This window comes from Hyperolius riggenbachi, chromosome 4 (assembly GCF_040937935.1).
Source record: "Hyperolius riggenbachi isolate aHypRig1 chromosome 4, aHypRig1.pri, whole genome shotgun sequence".
NCBI classification, from domain to species: domain Eukaryota; kingdom Metazoa; phylum Chordata; class Amphibia; order Anura; family Hyperoliidae; genus Hyperolius; species Hyperolius riggenbachi.
The window spans coordinates 81746479-81773047 of NC_090649.1; the positions used below are offsets into that span (position 1 = coordinate 81746479).

The window sequence follows — 26569 nt, forward strand, 5'->3', positions numbered from 1 at the left end:
CACAGGTGGGGTAATCAGTGTCTCAGCAGAGCTCACTAACTACCTCTCTGGATTTCCACAAAACATGCACTGTTGGTGGGCCTTGAAGACAGGGTTGGGGAACACTGATATTACAGGAGACGCACACAGTGATATTTGAGAAGTGAAATGAAGTTTATTGGATTTACAGAAAGTGCACAATAATTGTTTAAATAAAATTAGACAGGTGTATAAATTTGGGCACCGTTGTCATTTTTTATTGATTCCAAAACCTTCAGAACTAATTATTGGAACTCAAATTGGCTTGGTAAGCTCAGTAACCCCTGACCTACATACACAGGTGAATCCAATTATGAGAGAGAGTATTTAAGAGTCGCAATTGTAAGTTTCCCTCCTCTTTTAATTTTCTCTGAAGAGTAGCAACATGGGGGTCTCAAAACAACTCTCAAATTACCTGAAGACATGTAAAATTATGACGATTGCCCAAACTTCCGCATCCCAATGTATCTAATTAAATTGTATAAGCACAAGACAAGCTTTTAATTTTTGATTATGTTCTGCGGTGAAATGGTTGAGTTTGTTTTGCTTGCAAGAAAAATGCTTATGCTTGCTGTGTGTATTTGTTTTGTTCTGCAGGCCCGTGAATCCGGAACAGTACATAGATACAGTCTGCCTCATGTGGCCTTAGTGCAGACGTATGGCCTGAACTGCCGTGCTTTTCAGATGAGTCTGAACTGCAATTCCAGGTTCGTACATTGGATCTACTCTGCGGGATGCTGTAATCGTCAGATCCAAATGTCTTTCTTATTAATCTTAAGGCCCTTACACACCTTGTACTGGTGTCTGCATGTCACCCCGTGCGGCTGATCCCTTGGGCGACCTCACTGAGCCAAGGCTGTATAGATGCATAGTTAGTCTGCACGCTAATGACGTGTTATGCTCAATGCAGAAGTGGACATCCGATGGAGCAGCACAAGTTTGACTTTACATGGGCAGAATAAAATTATCGACTGCCCCTTGGCCATATTGATCTGCCTGGCGGAGAGCTGGGCTGGGGACTGCTGTACACATGGTGGATTATTGTCAGAACGGCCGCCTCAGCCAACTAATTAATTGTTTGCAGTTTAGAATATTTTAAGCTGTATAACAAACAGAAGTACTTGCCCTTTGAACTTTATAGCATTAAAACATTATCAGTATGATGTCCTCAGCCAGATGAAAGTGTTTTGCCTCCTAGTTACTTTTTTAGGACAATGGGCTTAGTTCAACTTTCTGTTTGACTGCATCTGTTGCATAGATGACAGCCCTAGTTTGTCAACATTCGCTGTCCAGAAAAAAAGAAGGGGCCTTCAAAACCATGAATCATTTCAGTGATGTTTTGGAATTCTCTATACATGACCGTAGCTTTGGGAGGAACTAGGAAATTCAAAAACATTATTATTTTAAATGGTTCATTAATCTGTAGAGTTTAATGCGAATAATAAATATTTAATTTGTATTGGATGGTGTTCTAGATCTAGGATAGCGCTGAGAGATTGATTTCAGGGACTTAAAGAGAACCAGAGATGAAGCAACCTCATGTATTTTACCTTATAAATCAGTGGGAACATGACAGTAAACACCTAATCTGCTCTTTGTTACATTGTTCTCTGTTTAATTTGCCTGTTATCACCTCTAAGATAAGAATCCCGACTAAGCAGTCGGTCTGGCTTTGCTACAGAAAGATTATAGCTGAGACTGTGTTCTTTTGTGTCTTTTCAAGTCCAAGCCTGCCCCCTGCTGGCTTTGCTCAGGAATCATTATAGCTGAGTCATTATAGCAAAGCCAGACTCAATGCTCAGTCCGGGATTCTTATCTCAGCTAGATAACAGACACTTTTAGCAGTGAGGATGGAACAGAGAGCAGGGTAAATGTTTTCTCTAATGTTCCCACTGATTTCTATGGTAAAATACACAAGGGTGCTTCGTCTCTGGTTCACTTTAAAGAGACACTGAAGCGAAAAAAAAATGATGATATTATGATTTGTGTGTGTAGTACAGCTAAGAAAAAAAACATGAAGATCAGATACATCAGTCTAATTGTTTCCAGTACAGGAAGAGTTGAGAAACTCCAGTTGTTATCTCTATGCAAAAAAAGCTATTAAGCTCTCAGACTAACTTGGTCGTGGAGAGGGCTGTTATCTGACTTTTATTATCTCAACTGTAATTGAACTGTTTACTTTTCCTCTGGCAGAGGAGAGGTTATTACTTCACAGACTGCTCTGAAAGACTCATTTTGAATGCTGAGTGTTGTGTTATCTGCACATATTATAGAGTGATGCAATGTTAGAAAAAACACTATATACCTGAAAATAAAAGTATGAGAATATTTCCTTTGCTGCTAATCTTCTAGTAATTATTCATAGTACACAACCAATTCACTATATCATATATTTTTTTTTCGCTTTAGTGTCTCTTTAAAGCCTGTTACCTTTGACTTTGTAAAATCGTGATAAAGTAGATTTGCCTTTCTCTAATGTTGAACTGATGGAGTGATTATATTGTATATGTTTTACAGTATATATTTATTGTTCAGTTGCATGGCTGTTTTTACACCTTATGTACCTGTATTTTCCTGCAGCCGCCTGGCAATAATAGATATTTCTGGAGTCCTCACGTTTTTGGGTCTGGAGGCCCGCATTGCTGATGACACAGGGCAGCAGATCGCCGGCGAACAACTTAAGTTTGAGCGCAAGGATGTCTGGGACATGAAGTGGGCCAATGACAATCCCGATTTATTTGCAATGATGGAGAAGACGAGGATGTACGTGTTCAGGAACTTGGACCCAGAGGTAAATAATTCTAAAAGTGTTTGTGCTCCACAATGCAGTAAAGGAAAACCTACTTAGAGTAATATAGGGTCTGCCATGTTTATTTATTTTGCTCTGAATGATAGTATACTAATTAGTACCCTTACACTCTCAGCTCAGTCGCCAGAAGCCCGCACACAGCATTGCTCCCCTGCATGCTGTGTGCAGTAACACTATCGAACTATAAGCGGCGCGTGGGCGTTCCTAAGGATGGGCAGAGAGAAGGAAGAACTACCACTTCCTCCCTGCCCATCATCGACTTCAGCTCAGTCGAATATTACGGCAGAGCGGGGGACACAGAGGGGCGTTGGAGGGGTGAGATGGTAAAACTGTTAAAATTACTGTATTACTGGGGGAGAAAAAGTCACTGCGTCTTATAGTCCAAATGCAGGGAGTTCCCGACTTATCAATGCCTGCCAATACAACCCTCCAACCTGACGCAATGTCGGGGACTCTGTACTGTGCTCATGCAAAGGACACAAAGGGGCGTAGAAGACAACACAAGGGGGGACACAAAGGGGCATAGAGGACAACACAAGGGGGGACACAAAGGGGCATAGAGGACAACACAAGGGAGGGACACAAAGGGGCATAGAGGACAACACAAGGGGGGACACAAAGGGGCATAGAGGACAACACAAGGGGGGGGCACAAAGGGACATAGAGGAGGACACTAGGAGGACAGAGTCTGGCACATGGGGAACAGAGGAGGACACAGGGAGACACAAGAGGCACAAGGGGGCATGAGGTACAAAGGGGGCATAATCCACATGATGCCCCTTCACCATGGATGCACCAGGTTTAGTATATGGATTTTTCCCCATGGTTTTTGTCCTCTAAACCTCGGTGTGTCTTATGGGCAGGAGCGTCTTATAGTCCGAAAAATACGGTTTGTTAATTAAAAACCAGTTCAGGGGTACTTTTAAAGTCAATGTGGTGAACCTTTGCTGTTCTTTCCTGCATATCTCCATAAGCAAGTGTGAATAAATTGTTCCAATGATGACGTAATAATAACTTTATACATGCATTTATTTTACGTTTCTTATTTCAGGAACCCATACTAACGTCCGGATACATCTGCAGCTTCGAAGATTTGGAAATAAAATCGGTTCTGCTGGATGAGTTGTTAAAGGTGTGTATTTTGGAATGAATCATTAACCCTCTGCACTCAGAACACTCACAGCAAGCTGGAACTTTAGAAGCAATAAAAACAACTAGGTTGCAAAATTGTATTCAGTTGAATGGAGGACATTCGCTTCCAAACTGGATTGCATGCAACAACATTCTGTACTGGACTATTTCACCATTGTTGAGGTTCCCTTTGTAGAAAGGTTCCCTACTCTACCTCCACCAGTCTGCAAGCAAGCAAACATTTCATACTCCTGAACCTGAAATGCTGAGACACTGTCAGGTTCTATCATTACAGGGAACACATGTATGAACGTAAATCAGTCTCATACCTCTAGGAAGTGACAAACTGCCCTGCTCACATTATAAAATAAATGGCCTGTGCTGGTACAGGGGCAAGGGGAAGGGGCAGCTTTGAAGATTTGGAAATAAATTTGCTGCATGCTTGTTTCAGGTATAAAAAATACACTATTGTTTCAGTGTGGATTTGCTGAAAGAGCAGCTGAGCGATGCTTTTGTGACATCAGGCAGCAGGAGGGGTAAGCGGAGAGAACAATGTTCTCAGCTGTAACCCAGCTGAGATTATCCGTCAAGTCGGATCACTGGTCTAGAGAGTCGGGGGCTGCTGTACACTCACTTGATTCTCAACAGAGATGGTTGCTATTGGCCGTCTAGGCCTTGTTTCATCTGGAGTGCATACTCAGCAAATTGAGAAGTTAAAGGGGTTCTGTGGGGGTTGTGGAAGAGAAAACCGGACACTTACCTTGGGGTTCTATCAGCCCCGTGCAGCGGTAATGTCCCACGACGTCCTGCTCCCATCCGCCGTTCCCCGCAGCCGGCACCGGGCTATTATTCGTCTGACATGCAGACGAATAATGCGCATTGCCGTGCCTCCGGTCGCGTCATCTGAGGCTTACTGCGCAGGCGCAGTACAACGGAGCCTTGTACTGCGCTTGCGCAGTAAGCTTCCATGACGCAGGCGGAAGCGAGCGGGTGCGTGGCCACTCTAGCGCAGCCGCAGTTGGATTCCATGCCGCTTAGACCGGGGCCGGCGGCGGAGAACGGCAGATGGGAGGAGGACGGCGTGGGACATTACCGCTGCACGGGGCTGATAGAAGCCCAAGGTAAGTGTCCGGTTTTCTCTTGCACAACCCCCACAGAACCCCTTTAAGAAATAGAAGAGAGATCAAGAAATGATGGACATTCGCCATGTAATTTGTTCACATTGTTTGACCCACAATGAACCTGCACGTAATCATCTTTACTACTGGCAGACAAGAAAAAAAAACAGCCAGCACCAACTGCCATTATCTATACAATGTGATAGGCTAAAAGGTTGTTTTGTTTATAGATATACATATGCACAGAGGGAGATACTGGTTGCTTGGCAGTTGGAAACAGCTTTTATTTCCCACAGTGCAATGAGGCTACCACAGTGTAATGTCAGGACCTAGGTGCTGACATCACACTGTGGGAGGGGCTTCACCACAATATCAGCCATATAGACATCCCTGATGCTCTATTCGAGAAAAGGTAAAGATTTTTCATGGGGTATCAGCTATTGATTGGGATGAAGTTCAATCCTTGGTCACAGTTCCTCCATCTGACAGAACCGACAGGATCTGGACTGGTCCATCTCCTAATGGGGGATTCTCTGTGTTTTTATTTTCGAAAGCATTCCCTGAACAGCAGTTGCTACTGTAATACAGGCCAAAATAGTAGGAAGTGAGTAGGGAGGCTGGCTGGTATCTTACCATTTTCACAGTTCGACTTAGCTGCCGTTCAGGAAATACTTTTGAAAACAAAGAGAACATTGAGAATCCCCCATGAGGAGATAGACTAGTACTGCTTACTTTTTTTTCCTATAGTAGTCCTTTTTACTGAACTGTAATCTTTTCATTCAGGAACCTGAACTTCCTAACAAGGACTACATCATTAACTTTGAAATCCGATCGCTGAGAGACAGCAGAGCGTTAATTGAGAAAGTTGGCATTGAAGATGCATCTCAGTTTATAGAGGACAACCCTCATCCCAGGCTCTGGTATGTCAATATTGGAATAGTTTAAAGCTATGACCGTGGAGCGCGTGTGCAGGAATGTCTGAGCTCAGCGTTTCTATGTGTGTTACATGCAGTATATTCTCTATGCACTCTATGTTGTGTCTAGACATACAAAGGACACTGAGCCATATGCATCCAGTTATCATTTTCACTAAAAAGCCAGTGCTCTATCCTCCACATTGCTAGACTTCCAGGAAATGCTATCCTTGCCCATCACCCATTTACAATCGCAGAGAACTAGTAGATGGCACTCTCACCTTGCAGTGCTGGATCCCCTGGTTCAAATCCCAGCCAGGGCATTATCTGCACAGAGTTTGTATGTTCTCCCCGTGTCTGTGTGTGTTTCCTCCGGGCACTCCGGTTTCCTCCCACACCCCACAAACATATAGATAAGTTGTTTGGCCTCTCCCTAAATTAGCCCTAGAGCTACGATGGACATATGACTATGGTAGATTGTGAGCCCCTCTGAGGGACAGTTAAGTGACTAGACTATATACTCTGTAAAGCCCTGTGGAAGATGTTGATGCTATATAAATACTGAATAATAATAATACAACAGATATGTAGTATATGAGTAGACCTGTATGAATACTGTTTCCTGCAGTGATAGGGACTCTATTCCTCAGGAGACAGTTCTGGGCAGAGTGCTGTACAGATAAATTGCTAGTCTAAAGGCTAGTGACACATCTGTAGCTATGGAGGGACATGTGCTGCAGAAGGGGTAAAGAGAAGAACAATTTGCTTGCAGGTTCGTCAGGCGCCCTCATCGCTAAAGACCTGGCAAGCCGGATTTTTAGGTGAGGTGGGGGGTCTCCTGTACACACCCTAGATTCCCAGCCAAGACGATCTAGTGTTAACCACTTGAGGACCAGAGGTTTATACCCCCCAGTGACCAGGCCATATTTTACAGTTCAGCACTTCACTACTTTGACGGTTTATTGCTCGGTCATATAACTTAGCACGAAAATCAATTTTACCTCCTTTTCTTCTCACAAATAGAGCTTTCATTTGGTGCTATTTGATTGCTGCTTCTATTTTTAGTTATTTATTAATTCATCAAATTTAAACCCTAAATTTGATTTAAAGTGGACCCAAATTAAAAATACAAGATTTCAGAAATAAAATGTATTTTCTAAATTATAATAATAAATAGCAGCCTCTTTTCACCTGCATAGTGACAAATATAAAATATTTTACATTTTTTGGAGGAACCCCTCCCTTCCTTTCATATTGCGGGGACAGAATCCGGCAGACTGGTGGAGTAGATGGCGTCCAGCAAAGGAGGAATTGCTAATGGCTGCCACCTGTATAACCCTAGTTGTGAAAAGAGAAGGGTGAAAAGCATGCACTGAAATGCTCATAGGCTTGAAGGAGTGTTAATTTATCTTTGTATGTGTCAGAGTGGTGCAACTAAATATTTTGAATTAAAAAAAATGTTTGGTTTGGGTCCGCTTTAAGAAAAAAATACATACAGATAATTGGCTTCCCCCTTAATTGGCCCTAGATTATGATACATGCACTACACTATACATACATAGACATATCACTATGGTAGGGATAAGATTGTGAGCCCCTCCGATGGATCGTTAAGTGACAATACAATATACTCTGTACAGCGCTGTGTAAGATGGCAGTGTTATACAAACATTTAAATTCAATTTCCTAAAAAAACAGCTTGTCAGCGCTGATCAGCAGCTGGCAGGCTGATCGCTGGGGCCGGCTGTTTACAGTGATGGGAGCTTGCACTTGTGTGAGCTCCCGTTAAACCTCGCTCCCCACGAGATGTCGCCATATAGTGGTGCTGAGGAACAAAAGAGCCACTCTGCGACCACCAATCTGTGTTAGGCAGTCGCAGAGAGGTTAAGCATGTTGGCTGGGATTAGAATTAAAGCATCCCTGTAAAAAAAACAAAACTTACTCAGTAGACCCCTTCTGCACTTCTTCGACGCTACCCTACGCGTTCGAGCACGGCATGAAGTGCATCCCACACCTGTACAGTGGCATAGGGCCACTTGTAAATGTTTTTTTTCTCTGCGCAAAAGTGGATCTGTGCTACTGTGCAGGCCCAAGCCCACTAAAGCCTGTGCAGCGTGGCTGCCCTCATACACGGTGGAAGGGGGGTGGGGTGCAGACATAAGGAGGGTCCCGGCTGACATCGGAGGGGTTGGGAGGATTGTGGAAGCATCCAGAGGTTTCCTCCTACTGAGGTATGTAACATTTTTTCATTTCTTAAGATAGAGGTTTACTTTAAGCATGGAGTATGGTCTGAGAGTAGGGAAGGGATCGTTAGGGCATTCTGAGCTAGCAGAGGTCTCCCTAGCATCTGCAGAAATCAGGAGATGTTTGATATCCAGTCCCCAGATAAACAGATTTGTGATAGTTACACCAAAGGCCTGAGTTTGCAATATACACACATTTATTTCGTAGTAACTTAAAGAGAACCCGAGGTGAGTTTGAAGAATATTATCTGCATACAGAGGCTGGATCTGCCTATACAGCCCAGCCTCTGTTGCTATCCCAAACCCCTCTAAGGTCCCCCTGCACTCTGCAATCCCTCATAAATCACAGCCACGCTGCTGACAAACAGCTTGTCAGAGCTGGCTGTGTATATCTCTATAGTGTCAGTCTGCTGCTCTCCCCGCCTCCTGCAGAACTCCAGTCCCCGCCTGCATCCCTTCCCTCCCTGCTGATTGGAGGGAAGGGACGGGGGCAGGGACCGGAGCTATGCAGGAGGCGGGGGAGCAGCTGAGACTGACACTACAGATGTAAACACAGCCTCACAGCACGGCTGTGATTTATGAGGGATTGCAGAGTTCAGGGGGACCTTAGTGGGGTTTGGGATAGCAACAGAGGCTGGGCTGTATAGGCAGATCCAGCCTCTGTATGCAGATAACATTCTTTAAACACACCTCGGGTTCTCTTTAAAGTAAACCTAAAAGCCGGATTACAGGAAAACTTATATACTTACCTCAGTAGGGGGATGCCTTTGGATAGTCCAAAGGGTTCTCCTGGTCTTCCTTCGCCTGGACCACTGGTGGGGCTTGAGGACAGGGTTAGGGAGATTGTGCTGCTCGGATTGTGTTAGCACATTGTTGGGGAAGGTGACTGTGTGTTGCTGCACAGGGAGATCTGAGCTTGTGCTGCTCGGATTGTGTTAGCACATTGTGTGGGGAAGGTGACTGTGTGTTGCTGTACAGGGAGATCTGAGCTTGTGCTGCTCGGATTGTGTTAGCACATTGTGTGGGGAAGGTGAGTGTGTTGCTGTACAGTGAGATCTGAGCTTGTGCTGCTCGGATTGTGTTAGCACATTGTGTGGGGAAGGTGACTGTGTGTTGCTGTACAGCGAGATCTGAGCTTGTGCTGCTCGGATTGTGTTAGCACATTGTGTGGGGAAGGTGACTGTGTGTTGCTGTACAGTGAGATCTGAGCTTGTGCTGCTCGGATTGTGTTAGCACATTGTTGGGGAAGGTGACTGTGTGTTGCTGTACAGGGAGATCTGAGCTTGTGCTGCTCGGATTGTGTAAGCACATTGTTGGTGAAGGTGACTTTGTGTTGCTGTACAGGGAGATCTGAGCTTGTGCTGCTCGGATTGTGTTAGCACATTGTGTGGGGAAGGTGACTGTGTTTTGCTGCACAGGGAGATCTGAGCTTGTGCTGCTCGGATTGTGTTAGCACATTGTGTGGGGAAGGTGACTGTGTGTTGCTGTACAGGGAGATCTGAGCTTGTGCTGCTCGGATTGTGTTAGCACATTGTTGGGGAAGGTGACTGTGTGTTGCTGTACAGGGAGATCTGAGCCTGTGCTGCTCGGATTGTGTTAGCACATTGTGTGGGGAAGGTGACTGTGTTTTGCTGCACAGGGAGATCTGAGCTTGTGCTGCTCGGATTGTGTTAGCACATTGTGTGGGGAAGGTGACTGTGTGTTGCTGTACAGGGAGATCTGAGCTTGTGCTGCTCGGATTGTGTTAGCACATTGTGTGGGGAAGGTGACTGTGTTTTGCTGCACAGGGAGATCTGAGCTTGTGCTGCTCGGATTGTGTTAGCACATTGTGTGGGGAAGGTGACTGTGTGTTGCTGTACAGGGAGATCTGAGCTTGTGCTGCTCGGATTGTGTTAGCACATTGTGTGGGGAAGGTGACTGTGTGTTGCTGTACAGTGAGATCTGAGCTTGTGCTGCTCGGATTGTGTTAGCACATTGTTGGGGAAGGTGACTGTATGTTGCTGTACAGGGAGATCTGAGCTTGTGCTGCTAAAATGTGTTAGCACATAGTGTGGGGAAGGTGACTGTGTGTTGCTGTACAGGGAGATCTGAGCTTGTGCTGCTAGGATTGTGTTAGCACATAGTGTGGGGAAGGTGACTGTGTGTTGCTGTACAGGGAGATCTGAGCTTGTGCTGCTAGGATTGTGTTAGCACATTGTGTGGGGAAGGTGACTGTGTTGCTGCACAGGGAGATCTGAGCTTGTTCTGCTCGGGCTGTTAGCTCATTGTTGGGGAAGGTGACTGTTTGGCTGCACAGGGAGATCTGAGCATGTGCTGCTCGGATTGTGTTAGCACATTGTTGGGGAAGGTGACTGTGTGTTGCTGCTCAGTGAGATCTGAGCTTGTGCTGCTCGTATTGTGTTAGCACATTGTTTGGGGAAGGTGACTGTGTGTTGCTGTACAGTGAGATCTGAGCTTGTGCTGCTAGGATTGGTTTAGCACATTGTTTGGGGAAGGTAACTGTGTTTGGCTGTACAGCAGGGGTCTCAAACTCAATTTACCTGGGGGCCGCAGGAGGCAAAGTCAGGATGAGGCTGGGCCGCATAAGGAATTTCACAATCGCGGCGCATCGCCGCCTATGCCTGCCCCTCTCACTCTTCCCTTACAGAGAGGGGCGGGGAGAGGCGGCGATCTGTGCGGCAATTGACGTCAGGAGGAGTAGAGCTGAAGCTGAAAGCTCTGCCCCTTCCAGGAAATGCTGGCGAATTGCCCCCCGGGCGATCTGGGGGCTCTGCAGCCCTCGTTTAGCGGCGGGGATGTGGCGGATTACTTGGGAGCACTGAAGCGAATTATAAAGAAGCTTTTTCCAGCGAGGGCCACAAAATATTGTATCGAGGGCCGCAAATGGCCCGCGGGCCGTGAGTTTGAGACCCCTGCTGTACAGGGAGATCTGAGATTTTGCTGCTCGGATTGTGTTAGCTCATTGTTGGGGAAGGTGACTGTGTGTTGCTGTACAGGGAGATCTGAGCTTGTGCTGCTCTGATTGTGTTAGCACATTGTGTGGGGAAGGTGACTGTGTTTTGCTGCATAGGGAGATCTGAGCTTGTGCTGCTCGGATTGTGTTAGCACATTGTGTGGGGAAGGTGACTGTGTGTTGCTGTACAGGGAGATCTGAGATTGTGCTTCTCTGATTGTGTTAGCACATTGTTAGGGAAGGTGACTGTGTGTTGTACAGGGAGATCTGAGCTTGTGCTGCTAGGATTGTTTTAGCACATTGTTTGGGGAAGGTGACTGTGTTTGGCTGTACAGGGAGATCTGAGCTTGTGCTGCTCGGATTGTGTTAGCACATTGTGTGGGGAAGGTGATTGTGTGTTGCTGTACAGGGAGATCTGAGATTGTGCTGCTCTGATTGTGTTAGCACATAGTGTGGGGAAGGTGACTGTGTGTTGCTGTACAGCGAGATCTGAGCTTGTGCTGCTCTGATTGTGTTAGCACATAATGTGGGGAAGGTGACTGTGTTTGGCTGTACAGGGAGATCTGAGCTTGTGCTGCTCGGATTGTGTTAGCACATTGTTTGGGGAAGGTGACTGTGTTTGGCTGTACAGGGAGATCTGAGCTTGTGCTGCTCGGATTGTGTTAGCACATTGTTTGGGGAAGGTGACTGTGTTTGGCTGTACAGGGAGATCTGAGCTTGTGCTGCTCGGATTGTGTTAGCACATTGTGTGGAGAAGGTGACTGTGTGTTGCTGCACAGGGAGATCTGAGCTTGTGCTGCTCGGATTGTGTTAGCACATTGTTTGGGGAAGGTGACTGTGTTTGGCTGTACAGGGAGATCTGAGCTTGTGCTGCTCGGATTGTGTTAGCACATTGTGTGGGGAAGGTGATTGTGTGTTGCTGTACAGGGAGATCTGAGATTGTGCTGCTCGGGCTGTTAGCACATTGTTTGGGGAAGGTGACTGTGTTTGGCTGTACAGGGAGGGGGTATTTATGAGGCTGTTTTGTGATTAGACAGATGATTGATGCTGCAGTGAGCAGAGATGGCAGAGTGGGGATTTGTACTGTATGTGTTATTTCCAGCAGTGCCGTGTGGAATGTCAGATCCAGCGAGGTCTAGACTGGAGCCGGAATGTCATGTCAAGCCGAACCATAATCATAGCGAGCAATGTCTTTATTGAAAATAAACACTGCCACAATGCTGCTTTCTGTCTCACGGACACCTTCTGTCCAGGTGCTACGCAGGCCATAAAACCATCCCAGCAATAAATCCATAGTTCAGCCCGGGACTTTAGCTCTTCTCAGGAGGGAGAAAAATCACTTTTACAGTAGATAAACAGTTTTCTGTTAAATATTTCAGTAGAAGGTCTTCTGAAGAGCCAAACACGGAGATGAATGAGAAATCAATGTAAGGGGAACATCTCACAAATGAAACAAAAACAAACCTCATTTATAAAGAGTGGAGCAGTTGCTTAATTATATATAATCAAATCAGTAGGGAACCAATTCAATTGTACAGTTCACATTAAAATTATATGTGATCTGTATTCTCACTGATCAACTTTAGCTTTTTCTCTCTTTTTTTTTTTTTTGCACATAACAGAAGGAAAACCTAGAGCTATGCACTCTGTGTGTATTTATAGAGTTTAGCCTGTCTAATTTCCCCTCATCTGTGACTAATCACCACTGTAATTTGATCTCTGTTGTGTCAGCTGCTTGCCACAGCAGAGTTGCTGATTTGTAAACACAGGATGTTAACCTTAGGGCTGCTTCCATGAATCAGGAAGTAGGCACAGTGCAGATTTATTGCAGGATTTGCATCAGCTGTAACAAGGAAATGTTTTTCTTTAAAGGTTATAATGCTGTTGCTGATCTTTTAGAGCAGAGAGGAAGGTCAGAGTTCAGGTGACTAAATCGGCCCTAAAGCACCTTCCCCAGACTTGTATTTTTAGCCGCGTTTTGTGACAAATTGATCTGTGGGGACAACAGAGCTGCATAGGCTGCACTGTCTGATGTTCTCATCCTTGCATTGCGATTTAAGGCAGATTCACAACGTATGGCTGCCAACGGATTATAATAAATGGAATAACATAGCCCAAAATCTTATAGAATGGAGTACTGCGCGTTGCGATGTCTCTTCCGTTTCCCAGTGCGCTCAAGTGGGGAAGGGGTCTTATACCTGCTACACACCATGCAATTTTCCCACCAGATCGAATACAAATTTCCCGTCATTGGAGAATTTCCAGGATGCCCGATCTGCTTCTGATTGAGAAAGGGGTCGATTCTGAGACCAGTACAGCACAAAATCGATCCCTTTTTGTGTTGGATGCAGATTGGACATGCTGGAAATGTTCCAACAACGGGAAATTCTGGAAATTATCAAACGATAGGAAATTTCTCCTCAAACTGACAGGAACATTTTATGATGTGTACCGGGCATATGGGTACATACTCACATCCAATTTTGTTTGGCTAATCACTGACCAATTTTTGCACCTCCGTGTAGTATGAGGGCCAACAGATTTTGAACACTATGAACAGATTGTGTAGGTAAGCCCTCATACTACATGGAGGTGGTAAAATTGGCCAATCAAAATTGGATGTGTGTATGCACCATAATGTATTGATGATGACTGTTATGAAAAGTTATCTCAGAATTTTTTTCTTCTGTTTCTCACTCTCTCCGTTTGCTATTTTATCCTAGACTCTCTCTCTCATCCTTTTTCCTAGTCTTTTTTTCTTCCCTTCCCCCTCGCTCTTCATCTCTCAATCTCACCTTCTCTTTCATCTCTCCTCTCCTTCCTCCGGTCTCTCTGTTTCTCTACTACACGCTCTCTCTCCCTCTTCCCCTTTCTCTCATCCCCCCCCCCCCCCCCCCAATCTCTCACCCTCTTGGTCTGTGTTTCTCTTTCTCATTATCATGGGTTACATAACTGCCCCTACTCCCCCTTGCAGCTCCCGCTTGTAAGTTGAAAGAAAATGCGGGGAAGCAGGGACTAACTTCTGCTCTTCACCACCCCTCCCAATGCTCATTTCTGAAAAAGGGCAGTGGCAGTCATGTGACCGCCACTGTTTCTTGGCAAAGGAAGGTATTTACAAGTTTGTTTGTTTTTTTTGTAAAGCAAAAATGTTGTTAACTTTTAGCAGCCAATTTATTTAGAAGTTGCAAAGGCTCCATGCCAATTTTTTATTTTAGCACATTTTTTTTATTTACATTTCCTTGCTACTAATTAGTACTGCTGCAATGTGTATTAATGGCCACTTGTCACTAGGGGGCAGTGTGAGACAATAACAGAGGATTTCTGCTTTCAGTTTCTATATCCTCTGCTAGCAGAGTGACATCAAAGCATTCCAAGAATTTACAGCACGAGTTCTGCCAGCTGAGGTCAAAAGCCATGCACTTATCTCAGACTTGATAATTCTTTTGAAGCTGCTAATGGGGTAATAGTCTATTGAGATGGGATGGAAGCTGTAGATCAAGCTGAATGGGGGCTTTTACTGGTTTTGAAATGAATGGAGGGTATTTGCAAATAGTGAAAACTCCCTACCATAAATGGTTTTTAACTTTTATAAATTATGAAAATTATGGAATTATTCCATACATTATGGAAACTGAGAGTTAAAAGTGTTTTGGACAAAGGTGTTTGCACATTTTCTCTTACATACTCTTGCCTTTAAAGACCTCGATGGGCTCTGGAAGTTTGGTCTTCCTTTGTGGGGACATCACATACAGACCTGGTGCCCTCCCTTGTCATTCTGGGCCTACGACTCCTTGTTATCCTATTAGACACTGCTATTGAGACCCTGAATGTAGGTCTACTGTTATAGGCTAGGAAGTGCCATTAGGTAGTATACAGGGAACAATTTCCAACTTCAGCATCCTATCCAAAAGTTTGCTTAGGTGAGTATTATTATAATGCATAATGCAATTATGTATTGATGACATCTGCTACACTGAGGCTTCTTTTCCATGGGAGACTGAAGGTGGTGAATTGAGCGCCTGTCAGTGGCTCCCATTCACCGGCAGGGTGCTTTCTATAGCTTGGCATGGGCAGTAGACAGATAGCCACCCTATGGGTTATCATCAGTTCCTGGCAGTTGCCTTCCTCCGGTGTGACAGATCGCTTTTTTTCCCCACCGGGTAATGCCTCCGCGTGTCAAACTATTATTCTTTAGTATTTATATAGTGCCGACATCTTCCACAGCAATATACAGGGTATATTATCTTGTCGCTAACTGTCCCTCAGAGGGGCTCACAATGTAATCCCAACCATAGTCCATATGTCTGTGTATACACCATGTAGTGTATGTATCGCAGTCTGGGCCACTTTAGGGGAAGCCAATTAACTTATCTGTATGTTTTTGGGATGTGCGAGGAAACTGGAGCGCCCGGCGGAAACCCACGCAGACACGTGGAGAACATACAACAAACTCCTTGCAGATATTGCCCTGGCTAGATTAGAACCGGAGACCCAGTGCTGCAAGGCGAGAGTGCTAACCACTACACCACCATGCTGCCCAAATGCTTCAGTACTGCTGCATGAAATTGCAGCTGAAAGGCACTTATGGCTGGGAGGCTGAAATGCCCAACGAGCGCTCCATTCAGTCGCCTGTGTAAAAGAGGTCCTAACTATCCTTCACAGCTCCTCCTCACAATCCTCTAATTATGACTGGAGATGACCCGTGCAAACATGCAGATAGTGTATTGATCCGGATTTAAACCTTGGGAACCAGTTCTACAAGGAACAGACCCGGATTTACCTCACAGGAGCCTATAGGCACAGACTTCCTGGCACCTTAGATTTCACCCTCCATGTACCTACAAACACCCACCAACTTCACCACAAGTGTGCTGGCTGGCCCAGCTGTCACTTCTACCTTACTTCCCCTGCCTGTTATAAGTAGCTACAGATGCCCCTTAGCATTAGGTAACCAGAGGTACCCTCAGTAGTAGCTAGAAGTGTCCCCAAGTATTAGTTAGCTAGAGATGCCCCTGACTGAGAGGAGGTCTGGTCAGTGGAATGCCGAGAGCTCAGTAAGTAACCTCTCATTTACACTCTAATCAGGACTCTGCATAAGCAAGGAGGGAGGGAGACACTCAGCCATCATTAGGCGCCTGTAGGCATGTGCCTACAGTGCCTTATGATAAATCCGGCCCTGACAAGGAAAAGTTGCTATCTACTATGCCACAATGTAGCGGTGTATGTAACAGACAGCATAAACCTCCACCCATTCTGGCATATGAGAATGGGAAACGTTCTTTATCTTCTGGATCTTTCTTTTCAGATGCTCTGCAACAATAAAATGTGTTCAGCTTCAAATCAAGCTTTATCTGTTTTCTTTATACTGAAACATATTTGAATGTTTAGTTTAGACAGTAAAACTGTCTAAAATTACATACCCACTACAGGCGACTACTAGCCGAAGCTGCTCTCCAGAAACTGGACCTTCAGACGGCAGAACAAGCATTTGTGCGCTGCAAGGACTACCAGGGTATTGAGTTTGTGAAGCGTCTCGGCAACCTGCAGAGCGAGCCTATGAAGCAAGCAGAGGTGTCGGCCTATTTTGGCAGGTTTGAGGAGGCTGAGAGGATGTATCTGGACATGGACAGGAGGTGAGAGAAGTCTTGTATGATGTGATGCTGTTTTAAATACTGTAAATATCCACAGGTCAGCTGCCCAACAGATTATACCACCACCCTCACTTTGGGCCTAAATAAATAGGCTAAATGCTGTGACCAGCCAATAAGCTGACCGCTCAGTACAGATAGCTCATGTTTCTTGCCTTTCCTGCTTACCCACAGATAGCAAGGACAGTTGTTGCTTGTTTTCCACAACTGTGCAAGCTGAGTAACTGGCAAAAAGCTCTAACACTCCCAGCCTTAACAGAGTTTATTCCAATCAGTGTGAAGGAGCTGAGGGTTTTAATTCAAATGCACAAAGTAGCAATTTGAAATAATGTGTAGAATTAACCTAGCGATTTGTAGAGCTGAACTGAAAATATTACTACTTTTTTTTATTTCTCAACAAAGATGGAATTTAATTTTAACACTGCATGGTATAACTGATCCCTAAATTTGGTTTACAAGAGATCTACCAGACTGGCTGAACAGATGTTGGAACAAGTTTCAATATATACTTCAAACAAATTTGAAAATGCTGTATGCACAATACTGCTGAGTATGTCCTAATAGTGCCCATAGCTGTGTTTCCTCCAGGTGTAAACCCACACTAGTTGCTATACCTTATGTAGGCTATGAAGCACCTGTGCAGAGGCGTAGCTGGGGCTTTCAGCACCTGGGGACAAAGACTATTAATGCGCCCTGTAAGGAGGGACCCACCCAAAAAGGGGCGTGGTCATGCAACAGAATGTGGGCGTGGTAATTGGTGGGGCCAAATATGGGACCTTAGCAGTGGTGTAAATGGGTCGCACAGAGAAGACAGATCTGGGCCAGATTATCGGAGCACAGATCTGTCTACTCCGTGCGAATGGAGTAAGTGTTCTGTCGCCCAATCGCCCATATCTGCAGGGGGAGAGAGAGGGTGATCCCTAAGGTGAGGGAAGGGGGGGGGGGGAGACTTCCCCCCCTTCCCCACTGCTGTGTCCACAGCTCTCCCTCTTCTCTGCGCTCCCGCTGGGGAAAAAAAAAACACAGGTCATTGCTGGGCGCCCCTAGGGACCCAGTGCCCGGGGGCACGTGTCCTACCCCGCCCACCCCAAGCTACGCCCCTGCACCTGTGACACCTTAAAGAGAACCTGAACTGAAAATTAAGTCAAAATATTCATACTCGGGTCATACTTACCTTCCATGTAGTCTACTCCTCAGTGTCTTTCTCCTTTCCCGCGTCCTGTTTGTCCTCTGTGATCAAGGGAATTCTCTGTCCTCCGCTTTGAAAATGGCCATTACCCATAACAGCTTTCTGGTCAGCACACAGTTAAACTGTAATATCACCCACTTGAGCCATAGGGAAACATGGACATTACTTGGCACAGCAGTTGTCCTCTCAGCTATAACTGACAGCAACTGATAAATAACTGACAGCAAATGATATATTTCTGTTCTGACAAAATGTTCTCAGAACTGGAAGGGATCATTGTTAGAAGAACATGGTGAGCTTCTGAGAGGAATGAATGGCAAGGTAACTATGCAATGTTCATTTGACGTTACCTCATGTGTTTTATTTTAAATAATTTTACTCAGTACAGGTTCCCTTTAACCGCTTCTACACCGCGGAAATTGCGCGGAATATACCTCCTGGTTATGGCTGCTTATTCCTGCCAGGGTGTAGATTTCAATTACCGCGGTGCACGCTACAGCCAATTGCGCTGCTCTCGCCGCTAAAGCTCACTCTCCCTACCGTCGGTATGACAGAAAAGCATCGTGAGCCGGCCAGGAGCCAAATTCATTGGCTCCTGACCCCATGACCACTGTGAGCAGATCTCATTGGCTCACATTGATCACAGGGTCAGGAGCCAATGAAATCGTCTCCTGACCAGCTTGCAGAGCTCTGCTGTCTTAGCGACGGCAGAGCGACTGGAGAACAGTGGTAGTGGTGGGTCCATGCAGCGTGATGTCAGCGAGCCCCATTTTTAGACCAAAAAGTCTCTGGTCCTAAAGGGGCCAGAGACTGGTAGTCCGGAAGGGGTTAAAGGGACCCTGAGCAGACTCTTAAATTGCAGTTGCGCACAACTTCAACCGAAGTCGCTGGGCTAATGGGGCCACCAGCAGGACAGCAGAGGGGACCCAGAGGACACCAATGGATCTCGCAGGCTACGGGGGCTTGAGGAACCTCGGGTATGTGCAGATTTTAATTTTAAGAGTCTGCTCAGGGTCCCTTTAAAAGGAATGTCTGAGGGGGGCGCATGCGCGGCGCCAGCGAGGACGGATGTGAACCCTGCTGGCTCCGTGCCTGACCGAGTTTTATGGGCTCTTTTTAAGCACTTTGGGGACAGCTAGCCCACCTTTTTGCTCACCGGCACCTTATTAAGCATGGGAGGCAAGCGTAAGGGAGCCAAGAACTCACCAGAAGCTGCTCCGGGCACGATAAAAGCGTTATTGAAACGCCAGCGGGAGAAGTTGGATTCCAAGATGGCGGAGGCTGCGACACAAGGCTCGGCTCCTTCCTCCCCTGGAAGTTCTTTATCGGATCCTCCACTAACTCCAGCCCATCTAAGCCCGCAGCCAGATCAGTATCGGGAACTCAAAGCCTTCTTCAAGCAAGAGCTGGCCTCGGCAGTCCGCGACATTACCGCCCAAATCGGGGACATAGGCGAAAGGGTAAACGATCTAGAAACCCGCCATGATGAAATAGCGGACGCACTAGCGGAAGACAAACAAAGGTTGGACTCCCAGGAGGAAAGGATAACCCAATTAGAAAATAAGCTCGAAGACTTCGAGAACAGAGCCCGCCGTTCCAACCTGCGCATCCGGGGCCTTCCCGAAACGATGACGGAGATCAGAGAGGTTGCAACCAACCTTTTTGCGGCCTTGCTTCCCCAGCTAGACCCATCCATGTTTCGCATGGACAGAATACATAGAGCACTGGGCCGACCGCGAAACTCCAATCTACCCCGTGATGTCGTACTCAAGCTTCATTACGGCGAGGTGAAGGACCAGCTCATGGCGGCAGCTCGCAGCCTCTCCACATTACCCGGGGTCCCGCAAACGGTTCAGCTATACTCCGATCTTTCTCCGCTGACCCTCCAGAAGAGACGCTTGATGAGACAGGTCACCCTCACCTTGATTAGGGAGAAGATACGCTATCGCTGGGGGTTCCCCTGCCAACTTGCTTTCCAGATAGGAGAAGTCTTACACGTCATCCGAACTGCCGCTGAGGGCAAAAAAATCCTGGAGGAGGCCGACATACGCCTGGAACAGCTTACCACTTTTGCACCTGCCTTACCGGTTCCTGCCCCTCTTCCTCTTTCCCAGAGGCCTGAAAGAATATGGAGGTCTGGAACGAGAAGACAGCGGGACCAGAACGCCTCCCCAACACCTTCAGACAGCTAAGTACATTGAATAAGGTTGACATGATATCCCTCTTTCCGCAACCACACGGAATTTTCTTATTTCACTTTTGGCCCTTATCCCACTGTTTAAACAAACTCTAGGTTGGCGCTATAGACGCCATTTTGGCTCCAGTGAACAGTCTAGGCCTGAACTTTTGCCTGGAGCTCCTGCCTTGACGCACTTTAGAAACTATCTAGCTACCATCTCCCTTGTTTAAATTGTTTCAGCCGATTCCTCCGCATGAGATGCTGCCACTGAAACCCAGGACTTTTGGGTCTTTCTTACTATGTCCTCTTTCAGGACCAACTCCGGCAATAAACTGCATGAACTAACTGCATTCCCTACCTCAAGCGGCAGGCCTCTTCTTACACCACCATGAGACATCTAATATGCTCGCAGAAGTAGCCTCATTCATCTATATTGTGCCTTATTCAGTTAACGTATATCATGGTAGCAGATTATCCCTCACTTTTCCCCTACAGGTTATTATATATGCTATATGCCCTTCTCGGTCGGGGACCTTATGTTGTACCCCGCTATTGAGGAATGAGGTCATACCCAATAATATGGGTCCCCCCCATCCCTCGGTACCCGAGTAATATGGGTGGCTTAACCACCATACTGACTGTTGCCGTAGATTGTTATTGTTTTATGTTTAAATTTTATTTCTGTGTTGGGGATCTATCCGGGAGATTTTGGGGTCGTATATCCAGGATACTATGCAAGCAGAAGTCTAGGTTAGCATATGTCTATTTCATTTAAGTTGCTCTCCCTGAATGCTAGGGGTCTCAATTCGCCACAAAAACGCAGAAAACTATTTGCTGACATCCAGCGCCTTACTCCAGACATAATATGTCTGCAGGAAACGCATTTCTCAGAGACATCTCATCCTAACTATCTGCACAGTAGCTACAGAAAATTTTATATGGCTAATTCTGGTAAAAAGCACCGTGGAGTAGCAATCCTGCTGAAAAACTCACTGCCAATTGATGTGGGTGGAGTGGTGCGTGATCCGGCGGGTAGATACCTTATTCTTTCTGGGACACTGTATTCCCAAAACATCCAAATTATTAATTGCTATGCACCCCCAGAACAGGCATTTTCTACAATTTTGGAGGTCGCCCCACTCATATCCCATGCACCTAATACAATGCTATATTGGTGTGGCGTTTTCAACTTCATTTTGAACGAGGCCCTAGAAAAATCAAACCCATCTCCTGACAAATTAACCAAGCGCCAACGGGCTGTCCTTCAAACTCTCCTAGAAGATAACTTTTTAGTTGATGCCTGGAGGGAATATCATGGCAATAAACGTGGGTACACCCACCATTCAGTAGCACATAACACATATGCCAAGCTGGATCACGTGCTACTCCTAACCTCTATGGTCCCTCAGCTTCTTTATCTACGACATATTCCCACCCCTTTGTCCGACCATGACGCTGTCCTAATATGTATGGATACCCGAATTCCAACAGCCCGCAGAACTCCCTGGAGACTAAACGAATCACTTCTTATAGATCCCACCACACGCAGTGAGACACTAGAGGCCCTTTCCCAATATTTCGATCAAAATGTCCCTGAAGACACCTCCCCCATGAACAACTGGCTAGCTCACAAAGCTTTCATAAGGGGCAGACTGATCCAGATATCTTCTCGCCTTAAAAAACAACGCTCTGATAACTTTCTACGCCTCTCATACAAACTTAGAAGACTGACCTTGCTTAACCAAACAGATCCCTCTAGATTTTTATACAAGCTAATAAAAGACACACAATTAGAACTAGATCTAGTACTATCTAGAACGGTTGAAAAGGCTATGAGATGGACCAAGGCAAAATTTTACCGGTACGCTAATAAAGCAGATACCCTTCTAGCAAACAAACTTCGCCAACAGGAAAAAATTAACCATATTTACAAAATTCGCACCCCTGAGGGTAATGTCACAGCTGATCCAGCCAAAATCCATGAAGTCTTCCATTCATATTACTCTCAACTCTATAACTGTCCCTCACAGCAAGACCCTATCAAAATTAACGAATTCCTAGACCAGGTACACCTTCCTGTGGTTGCCCCTGAAACTTTAGTTTCTTTAAATGATCCCTTCTCCGAACTTGAAGTAACTAAAACAATCCAAAAACTAAAACTACATAAGGCTCCAGGCCCAGACGGTCTTTCAGCTTTGTACTATAAAAAATGCCTCCCACACCTCATCACTCCACTAACTAAAACCTTAAATTCATTACGAAGACTGAGCCATATCCCCCCTGAATTTTTGGCATCCACTATCACCATTATCCCCAAACCTCATAAGGACCCCCTCAACCCAAAACATTATCGCCCCATCTCCCTTTTAAATTTAGACTATAAAATCCTGACTTCCATACTTGCAGCTCGTCTCAACAAACTTTTACCTCGTTTGGTCTCCAGGGACCAGGTGGGCTTTGTCCCGCACAGACAGGCATCAGATAACTTAAGGAGGAACTTTAACATCATAGCGCATGCTCAAAGAACCAAAACACCACTGGTCCTATTGGCCTTGGACCTCGAGAAAGCCTTCGACACCGTGACATGGCCGTACATGTTTGGGGTCTTCAGGAGATTGGGAATACAAGGAAACTTTTTGCAGTGGCTTACACTTCTGTACTCCGTTCCACAAGCTACACTGAAACTACCTGGTACCTCTTACCAACCTATTAATATTTTTCGAGGCACGAGGCAGGGCTGCCCCCTGTCTCCTGCCATTTTCGCTCTGGTTATGGAGCCACTCGCAGAACATATCAGATCTCACCCTGACATTTCAGGATACAAAATTCCCCCTCACACAGCAAAGCTCAGTCTATTTGCGGATGATGTCCTTCTTACTCTTACCAACCCTGTGGTTTCGATTCCCAACCTCCTGGAGACTTTCCGCTCTTTTGGTCAGATTTCAGGCCTGCGACTTAACGTTGACAAGTCTGAGATCATGTTCTGTAACTACTCTAAAGACGTGGGTAGAATGATGGCCTCAGTGTTTCGCTTCCAATATCAACCTCATTACATCCAATATTTAGGTGTTAAGTTATGCAATGATGTTTCTCAAGCGTATAAATGGAACTATAGACCCCTGGTACAAGAATTATTGACCCTCTTATCATTATGGAATTTCCCCCATCTTTCCTGGCTCGGAAGAGTCACGGCTATAAAAATGACGTGGCTACCAAAACTTACATACTTTTTTAGGGTACTGCCTATTCAAGTACAAACTTCAGACCTACAGAAATTACAGACAGCCTTATTCAAATTTATCTGGCGAGACAAACGCCCCCGTATTTCGAGAAAAATTATGCACTGGCACAGGAAGGATGGGGGTCTTTCAGTCCCCCACTTAAAACGATATTACAACGCCTCCCAATTAGCCTCACTGCCATTAATCTATGCTGGCCCCCACACTCCCATATGGGTCTCCCTAGAGAATGCCTTCCTATCTCCAATTTCATGGAAAGGTGCCCTATGGGCTAAAACAACTATTCCAACTGTGGTAGCTAAGAACTCCCCTCTGACAGCACATACATTGACTATATGGCGCAGATGCCGCTTTAAAATGAAATTACAATCCCAACCGTCCCCAAGACTAGAGCTCCTCAAAAACCCGGATTTCCTCCCTGGCCAGGATTCGCGAGCTTTCCATTGGTGGCAATCTCAAGGACTGACATCCCTCAGAGATTTTATAACGAAAGGCAAGCTTTACACTATCAACCAGCTAATTGAGGACAAAAATATACCACCTTCAGAGTATTTTAGGGCCACTCAAATCCTCCACTTTCTTAACCCCTTAGTACCACCTGACCAAGGGGCGCAACAGTCCTCTTTTGAGAGCATCTGTCTTAATAGCCCACTGCGCAAGGGGATCCTATCCTTTCTGTACTGTACATTTAATCAACCTCCCCCTGACCACAAACTTCCCTATATGCTAGAATGGGAAAAGGACCTTGATCTAGTACTAACTAAAGAACAATGGTCACAATGCTTAGATACCCTTTCCAGAGGTAGCCTTCAGACCTCCAATCTGGAGTCCTCACTTAGACTCCTACACAGATCGTATTTGGTCCCTGTTCGCCTTCACAAAATCGACCCAACCCAATCTGCTCACTGTTTCCGTGGTTGCACCGTCAACGGGACCACTCTCCACATATGGTGGACATGCCCAAAAGTTGCACGGTTCTGGTCGAAACTAACTAGGAAAATATCTAACTTATTTTCCCCCCATGTTCCAAAAGACCCCAAAATTTGCCTGTTAGGCCTCAAACCCCCTAGATTTACAAACTCGCAGCATAGACTCCTACAATTTATTTTAGTGGCTGCCAAAACCTATATAGCCTCCCAATGGCTCCAGCCTACCCTTTCCTTGACCACACTGGAACGAAGAATTGATCATATAATGGTGTGCGAACGTCTAAATGCTCTAGTTAAAGATACAATGGACCAATTTGTTAACATTTGGGAGCCATGGGTTGACTTTAGGGGAAATCTTAGTTTCCCAGCAGTCCTGGAGGCCTAACTCTACTATAGAAACTTCAATGAAAGAGGGTCCTTATCACATTCCTAGCCCAGCAACTTCATGTACCCACTCAATGACCCCGACTCTTCCTGCCGAGACACTACCCCCAATATTCTCCCATGATACATACACGCCAATTCTGCATATACCTATCATATAGTATCCCCAATGCTACATTTGTTTATTTTATTTATTCTTTTTACTTCTTTTTCTTTTTCTTTGCGAACCATTACTGTAACTTGATGTATATATGTATGCATCTGTATTTTTGAATATCTGAATATGTATACTTATATATAGAATTTTCTGACGTAGTCCTACAACTAAACACCACCCACGTCATAATTACTGCAATGTTTCATATTTCTGTAACGATTGTGAATTTAAATGTTTTCTACTGCCGACCCACCACCCATGTTGGGTGATGGTGTCTTTTTTGCCAACTATGTACAATTCTACCTTTCCTTAATAAAAGTATTTTGAAACTAAAAGGAATGTCTGAGGTGGCTTAAAACCAGGGCTGTGGAGTCGGTGCAATAATCTTCCGACTCTGACTCCTCAGTTTATGAAACCACGACTTCAACTCTGACTCCAGGTACCGAAAAATGGCTCTGACTCCTTAGTCTAATACTTACCAGGGCTGTGAATTTTGAACAAAATCATCCGACTCCTCCGTTTGTGAAATCACAGACTCCGACTCAGACTCCGGGTACCCAAAATTGCTCCGACTCCCGACTCCACAGCCCTGCTTAAAACACAAAAATCTACTTACCTCTGGCTTCCTCCAGCCCCTGGCAGCCATCCTGTGAACTCGCCTCAGCTCAGATCCCCGCCGGTGGCCTAAGAGACCTACTTGCGCTCCAGCGTGCGGCTCACATAGTCGCGCTCCAGCGTGTGGAACACATAGTCACTGACTTTATCTGTACTGTACTGCCCAGGCGCAGTAGTTCTGTGCCTGCGCAGTACAGTCCGGATGACATCAGTACGACTCCGTGAGCGCTGGAGCGCAACTAGATTCTGAAATTTATCACAAGTGATGTCATCTTTAGTCCTGTCGGGTGCAAAATTATTTTTTTTCTGAAAACTCCAAAGTCAGTGAAAATAATACCTGTTCTCCCAGAATGCTCTAGGAGGAGAATTTCACATATCTAAACAGCTTAACCTAAGCATCACTAGCAGGGCAGGCTTTCATACCAATATAAAGAAATATATGGATGTTGGTGTTTATGATGCTAAAACCAGGAAAGTTTCTGTAAAAGTGGGTATCCTGAATATTTTACTGCTTTTTACTATATGTTACTACAGTGCCTCTTTAATGCATGCAGTATATGAATTGCTGATGTCTTGACATCTTTTCAGAGATCTGGCCATCAGTCTGCGGATTAAGTTGGGGGACTGGTTCAGAGTCCTGCAGCTTCTCAGGACTGGCTCTGGGGACTCCGATGACGCCCTGCTGGAACAAGCCTACAATGCTATCGGGGACTACTTTGCAGACAGACAGAAATGGTAGGAACCAATAAATACACATATATATATATATATATATATATATATATATATATATATATATATATATATATATATATACATTTTTCTACCTAATACAATCAGTTCCAGTTCCTAAATATCAGTAAAACACTTTTATGCTCCCTGCACACTGCAAATCCGTTTTGTGATTCTGATTCCGTTTGCAATTCCGATTTTCCCTGAATGCAATCAACAGAAAAAAAATGCAGCATGCAGTAACGATTAAAAATCAGAGCCTTAAAGGGAAGGTTCAGGGAGGGTGGAGGAAAAATAAAAATCAATTTCCA

The 26569-nt window shown here is 45.4% G+C and overlaps 1 protein-coding gene across 1 annotated transcript in view; it reads left to right on the forward strand.

Moving 5' to 3' along the window:
• Positions 1–26569, forward strand: part of WDR35 (WD repeat domain 35) — a 125613-nt gene that overhangs the window by 66966 nt on the left and 32078 nt on the right. The window contains exons 17-22 of the mRNA XM_068280266.1: positions 616–725; positions 2599–2809; positions 3879–3959; positions 5860–5996; positions 16616–16819; positions 26115–26261. Coding sequence (XP_068136367.1) covers positions 616–725; positions 2599–2809; positions 3879–3959; positions 5860–5996; positions 16616–16819; positions 26115–26261 — 890 coding nt within the window. The remainder of the gene's footprint in view (positions 1–615; positions 726–2598; positions 2810–3878; positions 3960–5859; positions 5997–16615; positions 16820–26114; positions 26262–26569) is intronic.